The 10,994-nt window shown below is 30.7% G+C and overlaps 2 protein-coding genes across 2 annotated transcripts in view; both read right to left on the bottom strand.

Moving 5' to 3' along the window:
* Nucleotides 1-587: 587 nt before the first annotated feature.
* LOC100176899 (dual specificity protein kinase TTK-like) lies at nt 588-8,938 on the bottom strand. Its single transcript, XM_002124906.5, has 18 exons — nt 8,751-8,938; nt 8,283-8,378; nt 7,861-7,967; nt 7,306-7,458; nt 6,914-7,007; nt 6,580-6,633; nt 6,318-6,439; nt 6,082-6,124; nt 5,774-5,808; nt 5,340-5,396; nt 4,826-5,125; nt 4,268-4,425; nt 3,956-4,062; nt 3,206-3,369; nt 2,602-2,726; nt 1,938-2,018; nt 1,314-1,441; nt 588-742 (listed from the first exon to the last, which is right to left on the bottom strand). The coding sequence occupies exons 1-18, from the start codon at nt 8,864-8,866 to the stop codon at nt 631-633; spliced, it is 2,052 nt and encodes a 683-aa protein (XP_002124942.1). The 5' UTR covers nt 8,867-8,938; the 3' UTR covers nt 588-630.
* A 702-nt stretch (nt 8,939-9,640) lies between these two features.
* The window catches only part of LOC100184103 (phospholipid scramblase 1), a gene marked incomplete in the record, with an annotated part of 5,062 nt that continues 3,708 nt past the window's right edge, over nt 9,641-10,994 (bottom strand). Inside the window, 1 exon segment of the mRNA XM_026838289.1 lies at nt 9,641-10,101.

Genomic DNA, 10,994 nt, shown 5'->3' with positions numbered 1-10,994 from the left:
ACTACATATAGATCAATTATGCTAAAAACCTACTATATCAAAACATATATATAAAAAAATTACTGTATTAGAACAAACATATAAAAAAACTTACTATATTAGATCATATATATGCAAAAAACCTACTATATTAGAACAAACATATAAAAAAACTTACTATATTAGATCATATATATGCAAAAAACCTACTATATTAGAACAAATATATAAAAAAAACTTAATATGTTAGATCATATATATGCGAAAAACCTACTATATTGGATTATAAATATGTGAAAAATCTACTATATTGGAACAAAAAAATGAAAAAACTTACTATATTAGATCATATATATGCGAAAAACCTACTACATTAGATAATATATATATAAAAACTTACTATATTAGATCATATATATGCGAAAAATCTACTATATTGGATCATATATATGCGAAAAATCTACTATATTGGAACAAACATATGAAAAAACCTACTATATTAGAACAAATATATAAAAAAAAACTTACTATATTAGATCATATATATGCGAAAAACTTACTATATTAGATCATATATATGCGAAAAATCTACTATATTAGAACAAATATATGAAATACCGAAAATATGGGTACCTTAATATTTCTAAAGTTTTAGGAAAATTGTAAAAGTTGGTCCACAGTTGGTCTATGTTTTGGGTTTCTTTTTAAACATTTTTGAACAATTTTTACAAAATTTTCATCTTTAAACGGGGGAAATTCAATTCTGTAAGAATAAAGTGAAAACTTTTTAGAATTCTTTATCCTATTTAACAAATTTTGGTAATTTTGAAACTTTTTTGTTTCTAAACTGTTGTAGCACCCTTGTTGTCGGGGTAATGAACCAATCCAGAGATATGTGATGTCATGCATTAAAAGTGACTAGAAAATCCATGTTGTTTGCACTGTAACTGTATAATTATTGCAAAATATGATTTAAAACAAAATGTAACCTAATTAACGGTCAGGATCTTGTGCTACGAAATATGTAACAGACAAAAATCGAGTCTAACAGATTGTATAATATATATAAAAGATATATATGTATTTCGCCTAAATGGCGCTTTCAGTCTTTTTTAAAAAAAAAGGAATTTATTTTATTAAAAGACTGACGGTGCTATTTAGGCAAAATATATATCTAATATATTATAGAATTGGTTAGACTTGATTTTTGTCTGTTACATTTTTGTAGCACCAGATTCTTACTCCATTTCTTCACACATAAATCGTCCTACTATATAAGCACCAAATCAGGGTCAGATTCACGAAATTAATTGAAGTAACTTAATTATTCTTACCTATGTTGGTCATTGGTTATTGCATTTAATTTTAAAAGTTGATGTTTAATGTGTTGAAACGGCGTGCATCCATACAGCATAGAATATAAGATGCAGCCCAATGACCAAACGTCAGCCATTGGGCTAATCTGAAATCAAATTTAGTAAAAACATGTAAAAAAATAAAAACATATATGTATATATAGTAGGGTGGGAAAAGATGGGAAATCTTTAGCATATAATTTCTAAACATGTATTCTGATCGTGTTTTAAACAATTAACAACGGTCTATGGGAGTCGTGAGGATACGGTTTTACAATCCTTTAAATTTTCTTTGTGTGGTACCAAATGGGACAAGAAAATGGAATGAAAAGGTGTCCTATCTTCCCCCACCCTAATCTATATAAAAATTTTAAAAAATAAAGAAAAAAAGGATGAAAATGATTAAAACATAAAGAAAAATTGTTTTATTTTTTTTTTAGCAATTAATCAACATATAATATACAGGCAGTGGCACAGCTAGAAAAAATAAGGGGGGGGGGGGTTATTTAAGAATATTTTTTTAATTGATTTTTTTTGGTTTTAAAGGGGTGGGGGCGACACCCTAAACCCCCCATTTAGCTGCGCCACTGTATACAGGTATACCTTAAACTTAGGTGAGTCAGGGTTATATCCACCAGACATATCCAGTATTGCTTCTGGTGCCATGTAATTTAATGTTCCACACTGTAAAATGAATGAAAGGAACTAATTTATTCTCGCGTGACGGGCAATGATAGTCGTTATAATACAGGTGTTTTGTTTCATACACCTCGTGTCAGCTTACGAGTTACCATGTAATCAACTTTTTAAGGTATTTTTTAGGGAAGTTTAATTTTTTACTGTATGTTAGGCTGACAATTTGGAAAACCCATTGGTGACCACTGGGTTGGAACAATGGCCACTAGACATAAAAAGTTATAAAAGGTTTAAAAATAATATAAACATTTTATAAACATCACTATTTAGGCTCTCTTTTTAAAATGTCACACTTTTACAAATTAAATAAGTGTACAATGTGTGGCATAATAGTTAGGGACCAAAAAAATGGGACACATTTAAAAGTTTTTTTTAGCTTTTTAACTGTTAAGGTGGCTGTACACAGTATCCGCATGCGAATTCGCTTGCATAGTCAAATGAAAACCCATTACCGAGTTCCGCATGCGGCAGCAAAATCCGGACAAAACAGACGAATTCGGATACTGTGTACAGCCACCTTTAGTGTTTTTATAAAAAATTCTAAAAAATTAGACATTTTTTTCATACCAACCTGCGTCTCTTTAATCACACTTGTAGCATCAGCATTTATTGCATTTGAAATTCCAAAATCGATAAGTTTTAGATTTCCTTTTACCAATAAAAAGTTGGCTGGCTTTAAATCCCTGTGTATGACTCCTATGAAAAAAAAAATTAAATTAAAAAGTTAAAATTTCACTTTTTGTGGTACTATAGTAACGTTAGCATTGCCTGGGGTTAAGTTTAAACTTTAAAACCAACTTTAAAAAAATAGGTGTCTATGACAAACATATTTTTACAATGTCACCTCCAGATTTTAGGCTGCTGTTAGGTGTTTATACAAACAAGCAGAGTCAATATATATTCCATTCACCACATTAATTGATGAGGTTCCCTATGTTTGACAACTATGAGTGTAACTGCATTTTAACAATGTTACCCCAGATTTTGTTTAGGATTAAAAAATTGTGACACCAGTAAAAAGGAAAATATAAAACTTTAATCTATGTTTTAAAAAAAATCCCAAATTATTCGCTCAAAATTAAATAAAATCATTACTTTTCGGATTTTAAAATTAAAAAATATGATTAAAAATATGTTTCAGAAAAAAGAACCCCCTAAAAAAATATATTTTTTACCATGTTTATGTATAGTTTGTACAGCGAGTAGCATTTTCTTCCAGAAATATATAATTTCGTAAACTTCTAGCCGGCTATTTTGTGTTTTATGTGAATGCAGTAGTTTCGCTAAGTCTGTAGATCCACACTCCATGACTAAGTGAATGAAATCTGGTGTCAGTTCGCTGAAAAGAAAAAGAAAATTTAAAAATTACATGCAAGGGCATGTCCAGGGGGGGGTTATAGGAGACCGAACTCCCCCCTTTTTTGAATCTTAATCCAAAAAAAATTAGGAAAATTCATTAAGATGTAAAATGGTATGTTATTACATATAAATATGGTTTATTTAAAAAAATGTAAAAATACATTTATTGGATAAAACACGACAGTTGCAATGACTAGTTCCCCCCCTTTTTTTTAAAAAAACAATTTTTATTCTCTAAGGTACGTTAAATACACATATGTTATAACTTCAACAGTGAGCATAGGGTGTATAAATACACCATGTGTGTCTGGTGTATAAGAAGACATCCATGTTATAATTTGACAGTGACCATGGGGTGTATAAATACACCATGTGTGTTTGGTGTATAGGAAGACACCCTTGTTATAACTTGACAGTGAGCATAAGTTGAATAAATACACCATGTGTGTCTGGTGTATAAGAAGACACTCATGTGACAGTGAAAAAAAAGAAGCACAGTAAAAAAGTAAAAAAATAATAAAAAGGAGTGAAAAATCCACCCATGTTAGTCGCGTAAAAACACTTACAAGTCGTACAAATGAACAATGTGGGGATTATTTCTCAACTTGAGAAGAAATTCAATCTCGTTGGTAAACTCATTTTTTGTCGACTCATCGCAATCTTTCAATGAAACCTTGACTCAGTAAAAAAAGAGAAATATATAAATAAATATATAATATTTGTATATTTTTTTAACGAATATAATTAAAAAGCTAATAATTAAAAATAAAACATTACTAATTTGTTTTTTCAGACTAAACAACTAGAATTTTCTCTTAAAAACACCTTGAATGTTCAAAGTAAAATAAGTCGCCCCAAATTTTTTTGATAAAATTTACCTTTTTAAGTGCAAGTATGGCTTTGGTTTCAGCGCAGAAAACTTGAAGGACTTTACTTGAACCACCTTCCCCTAATTCCCTTATCACCAAATAATGTTTATTGTTGACACAGATAGCACTGTTTGGGTTAAACCATGTATGCAAACCATTTTGTGGCTCTGTATGGAAATTTGTATTGAATAAACAAAGAAAAAGTTGCTGTTTTTGTAAGGGCGAGGTCTTCAGTGTCACACACCTGAGAGCTTATTGGTCTCAGTGACCCAGTGTATTCTATTCTATGAGGGTGAGGTCTTCAGTGAGGCACACCTGAGACCTGGGATGTAGGCTTATTGGTCCCAGTGTATTCTGTTCTGAGGGTGAGGTCTCAGTGAAGCACACCTGAGACCTGAGATGTAGGCTTATTGGTCCCAGTCTATTCGTTTCTATAAGGGTGAGGTGTTTGAGGTCTTCAGTGAGGTACACCTGAGACCTGGGATGTAGGCTTGCAGTTGTACCATAAGACTGTAATTGTCAAGTTACAAAATACAAATACTGTATCATTAAAAACAGATAAATTACCTGCTGGTTTGGAACATGGTACTCTTTGTGGTGGAAACTTTTTGGGTGGTGGCATACTGTTATGATTCAAATTTGAAGTATCTGTTTTCATGGGTGTAGATTTTGACGGATTTTGTCTGATTTCTGGATTGAGTGTTCCAAGATTTTTTGGGGGGTTAGGGGTTAATTTTGGCTGGGGAGTTTGTTTTGAGGGGTAGGGGAAAATTTCTTTTTTTAGGGGTATAATAGGGGTAGGGGGGTTTATGGGTGATGGGTCAATTATAACTGGGGGTTTGGGGCTGTCCGGGATTTGGGGTTCAACTGAAAAAAATATAAAATTTTAGGTTGCATATTTTTTTGTTTTAAATAAAAGACTAAAAAAAAATCTCTAATAAAAACTTGTATAACTTTTTTTTATATATAATTTGTTTTTAATAAAAAATACAAAGAATGAAAAAAATAAAATTATAACATTTATTAGTACTATAGAAACTTTTTCAAAAAGTAAGTAAAATTTTTAACATTATTATTTTACCGTTTGAAACCAGTGGATGATGTTTCAGTGAATAAGGTGTTTGGTGTGTTCCAATATCTGTAAATATATATATCAGTTATACATCACATGTATATAAATATGATTTCCTATGAAAATAGTCTGGGTACCTAAGTAACAGGCCAGTCTGCAGTGCATAGCAGGTGCACATGCGTTTTTAATTACAAACTTTTTTATGTGCGCAATTATTTCTCCTACGCACGCTAATTAATTAAACAAATGAAAATCTTTATCAAATTAACCAAATTTTTCTAATGTGGCTTGAAAACGTATATGCTTTACACGCCGATTTTTAATGATAGCATGTGTGTATGTGAAAAATAAGTCTCTTACACACAAGATCCCCTCAGGAATTGCCATATTCGGCAGACTGGTATTACATATAGTAGTTTGAGTAGTAACACAGAAAAACTCACCATGCTCTTTATCATTATCTGCATTCTCTAGGGAACTGTGAACAAAAAAACACAATAAAATTTTACACAATATTTTGTAGGAATTTCAAAATGAAAATTTATCCGAGTTTAAATAATGTAACTGTATCACATTTCATCATTTGGTTAAAACGCTCCCGATTGTACATTTTAAATTTTTTTTTTAATATTTATCAAGTTATATTATAGCCTATACATATAATTATATATATACTTATATATACAAATAATTACTATTTTATATATTTTAGATCAGCATTAGTTAGTTATATTAATTACGTAAGACATACCTCTTTAAAGAGCGTAAAACTCTTTGAGGACCTTTCGTAAGACCTGGAAATGAATAAGATTTTACATGAAAAAAAAGGCCAAAATTACACAATTAAAGTCCAGCGCCATGGCACAGTGGTTATCTAACCCAACACTGGCTAAATATCCGGTCTATTTTTTTTAAATTAGGATTTAAACTGTCATAGAACATATTCAGTTTATATATTTATTTTCACATCCGTTCAGCGCAACATACCTGTTGTTTTGGTAGCAGAAGCAGGGGTAGGTGTGAAATTAGTTACAGAAGATTTGCTGATAGAAGTTGGCATGTTGAAGGTAAAACGGTTGGGAAAAGTGTTCGTAGGTGACATTTTTAACCTGAAAATACTTTTACAATTTTACACTCTACGTTATGCTAAAATGGGTGTTGGGGTAATGGGGCAAATCTGGCCCAAACCCCAGGTCCTTGATAAGGACCTTACCCACATAGAATAAAAGATAATGTAAACGGAACTCACATTGGTGGAGAAGGTGTCTTTATATCGTAATATTTGGTGTCTAAAGCACGAAATCTGAAAAATATGTACATTACCAATAAATTACAATTTAATTCTGTTGGGAAAAAAGACTGACAATGCCAGTTTGTGCAATATATATATATATCTTTAACTATGCAATTTGTTGAGCTTGATTTTGTTCAGTTATGTTTCCGTAGCACCAGATTTTGACTGTAATTCTTTACACAAGAATTGTTCAACTCTATGAGCACCAGATCAGGGTCATATTGGTGGAATTTATTAGGAGTTACTTTTTTACCACAAATAAGTAAACATACTAAATAGTAGAGATCACCTGTAAGATGGGGGTGTTTTAAGTGCGGTATCAGTATAAGATCGTTTTTGACATTCTGTAACTTTTTCGTTGCACTCTGTATTCGTTATGTTTTCTAGAAACATAAATTAAATCGTCACATTTACTGAGGAGGGTGGGGTTTGAACTCAATACCCATAAAAGAGACATGCACAAATTGACAAACTTATATTTTTTAGCATTTTTTGCAGTGCAACTGTAGACATAGAAGTGACGGTCATGCATAACATGTAGATAATTATGTTGATATGTTCTATCTTCTATTCTATGTAGTGAAGTCTTTAAAACATGCTATGGATAAAAGGTGGGCGAAAGAGTGTCGGTTAAAAAGCGTGGCTGTTGTACCAAATACAGTAATAATACAAACTACTCACTCAAAGGTGTAGCTTGATTTAAATCCATAGATAAAGTTGAATTAAACTTGACATATCCATTTTCCAGCTTAGAAATCGCTTGTTCGAATAATAATTTACATCCAGTGACCATTTTTCCGAACTCAAGAATATGAAGTGCTTTGTCAAAGTGACCTGTTCAAAAACAACGGAATGTAAACAACTAGAAAAACTCCATATTTATACTTTGCGTTATTTGTTAACAATGGGCCCATACTGTGCATACTACAGTGTATAGCCTATACAGAATATATTTAAAGGCCAATTTGCCGGTGTTTTGCAGTTTACCTATACATTGTATTTTCAGTAAGTAAAATTCATTGTTTACATAAGCTAGATCATGCACAGGCATTGAGGTCAGATGTCTATAAAGAAAATAACTAGATTGTGCCATTAAAAAATTATCCACTAAAATTTACTTGATTTTGGAAACTGACAACATAACTTATCACGAAACATAACTTATAAATAATATAAACAAATATATATATCTTCTTATTTCAGCCATTTTTTAAGGAATTTTATAATTTGACTTACCATTTCGCACTTCAAACTGAGCGTACGTAAGGTGTATGATTGGAATTGTACGACAGACATATACGGCATGTTTAAACATGTTTCTTCCTTTATTTACATTTGTTGAACTGAAATGAGATAAATAACATATTATAACACAAAGAGATCCGTTTATTTCCTGTCCCATTTGGTTGTAAATAAAAAAAATGTTTTTTTACTAGGACATGCCACCCCATTCTTTTTTATTTCAATTGATAATAAAAATAAACTTTTTTTTACATTTTCCAATCCAAAAACAATTCAGTGAACTCACACCTAATTTTTTGCCGTTTTTCGAAATAAAAATTAGCACATAACACAATAATTTAAAGCATAGCCATCGCCTACTGTACGTTTAAATATACACACGTTAAAAGACACCGTTTTACGTGAAACATTCTTACCCAACAAAAGCTGCTTCTTCTGCTAATATTTTAGCATAAATTTCAGATGTTTTATGTTTTTCTGCAGTAAGAGAACGATTTGCTGTCACAAAGATCCTAAAAAAAGTTCAAACATAAGAACATTTAAAAGTGTCACCATATTACTACAACTGCAAAGCCTATATAAGCTATTGCATGATTTCATTCAGATTCATGTTTATAAACTAAACTAATAAAACTTTGTAATTTTTCGTTGCAGTTAAACAGTACATGTAAACGTAAATAACTATTTTCCTGTTTATTGCACATACACGGAAATGTAAACTTAGTTTTTCGAGGAAAAGATTTTTTAACATTTCTTTGGAAAAGTTTTGCAAAAAAAACGCAAAACTTTGGCCATTTTTTTTAATCTGGTACAAGTATACAGGTATTAAACCTGAATTTAAATTCCACCATTTTTATTTTTTAACTATATAGACCTATACTTACTGCTTTAACAAGTTGTTTTTCTCTTCTCCGTTCTGTAGGTTTAAGCAACTTTGAAGCATACTGAACCATTTGTCCGGGTTATCTCCAAGACCTTCTGTAGTAAACTGGCTTGCCATTATAAAACAACACGTATACGACTTACCTATATTCTAAAACTGTATATATATATACTTTCACTGCATAAAAAAAACACTGTAAATCCTGGTTTACACTAAAATCCGTGTGATTTTATTACATATTTAGTTAACATTGTCTGATAAATGCTATAGTACGCATAGAATACAAAACACAACAAAGTTTCGGCAATAATCTATTCCATAGTATACTCTTATTATTAAGTAAAAAAAACAGCTGTAGTAAAAAAAAATTAAAAGTCCCGCTATTTTTTCAGTGTTTTCGGCCACTAGCTACATTCCGGTCGTTTCGCCACGCCGAACAGCTGAAATATTTTTACATTTCGTGACTTAATAGTCAAAGGTACGATAGTTCTTCATTGTATACATGCAATTTTGCCCTGCAGCTAAAAATATACAATCACCATAAACGTAATACACACAAAACATTATACCTTGACAATTAGCAAACCAAAGAGATTGATTTTAATCTATTTGAGCAAACTATTCTATTAAGAAAAGTGCTTTTCCGACATCATTGACCACCATACAAATAATAATCAGTCATGTAAAATAGGATGCAATGCCCAACAAATGCTCTGAAACCAATTTTGAGAAAGGAATCCCTGAACAGTACCCGATGTACTGGAGTTATAAATAAACCTTTTGAGTTTTTTTAAAAAACTAGTTCTATTCTTTGATTACAACAATTCTATTCTTTGGTTTCTTACTATTGTCCTGCATGCCTTTCAAATTGTACAGTTTCCACAATTCATGTTTCTTAATACCCAGGTTTTATTACACATTGTTACAATAACAAAGTAATATATATTTAGAGGTACATAAAAATGAAATAATAATTGTGTGTGAATTAATAAATACAAGCGTTAGCACAATTTAATATTTAGAACCGGTATTTATAAGCTGTGAAATATTGGGTATTTGCAATGTACATTCTTTGTATGGAAATAATTTTTGCAATAGGCACGAACGATTTAAATTCAACTGCAACAAAACTATACTTTAGTACGGACTGTGTAGTTAATTTGGGTATAATGGTTTTGGGTAAAATATAGAGGTGTTATGTTATATTAGTGAACAATAAAATCTCAGTAAACTAATTATAAGCAAAAGTAACTAAAATTTCATTATATTTAACAAGTTGGAAAATATTGCCCGTTAGTGTTAATGCACCAAATCCTACAACAAAACAACAAAAATATTGCTTGAATGACAGAAGTTTTTATAACAAGTTGGTATGATTAAAATAGGTTATAAAAATATTTACATGCTAACAATTAAGTGAATGAAAACATATATTTTATGAGAAGGTGCGAGTAATGCATTGAGTTACTGCCAGACTCCAACTCTTTGGTTGTCTTGGTTACCAGTCTCTTCAAAAAACATGAAATCCTGAAAAATAAAACATTTAATTTTTTACAAAGCAGGGCTTTCCAAACGTAACAAACTTTAGAAGTTTTTGAGAGTATACTAATTTAACACAAAGTACTGCATATATTAGACTATTAACTGTGAAGGGTTGCGAGCAAAAAGGTTTGGAAAGCTCTGTACTGTTGCACAGTATGCTATATATAAACAGTTTTGCCAAAGTAAGTTTTAATATATAAGCTTAGATACAGAATTTGTAGAATTTGCCAATTTCAAATGTAGAGCAATTATATATAATTAATTATATGTATGGTAAAATGTATAGGATTACCTATTTAAGCAACATTTCATTTAAAACCCGAAGCCACATAAAGCTACATTTAAAAAACGAAAAATACTATTAGCTTTTAAGCCAAAAAACTGCAATCAAGTTAAAATGGTATAAGGACTAAAGCATGATTATTTAACTGCACTTAGTCTTTATAAAACTGGGAACTTAGAAGCCTATGATATGACAATGCCACCACATAGACATATGCCACTGGAAAAATCTCTAATGTATTAAACAACCACAAATATTGACTTACTTTCCCCAAATGGGCATTACAGCAAATGAATAGGAATAAGTAGCTTAATAGAAAAAGAGCATATACATGTATTATGTTTTGTATATATTAATACAGTGGTAATATGAACACATGAGTCATTTGTGTATTCAAATAGAAGTGGGAACAGTATATTG

This window comes from Ciona intestinalis, unplaced genomic scaffold (genome assembly GCF_000224145.3).
Source record: "Ciona intestinalis unplaced genomic scaffold, KH HT000070.2, whole genome shotgun sequence".
In the NCBI taxonomy this organism is placed as follows: domain Eukaryota; kingdom Metazoa; phylum Chordata; class Ascidiacea; order Phlebobranchia; family Cionidae; genus Ciona; species Ciona intestinalis.
Note: the sequence above shows the minus strand (reverse complement) of the source record. Positions and strands in the feature narration are given on the sequence as shown.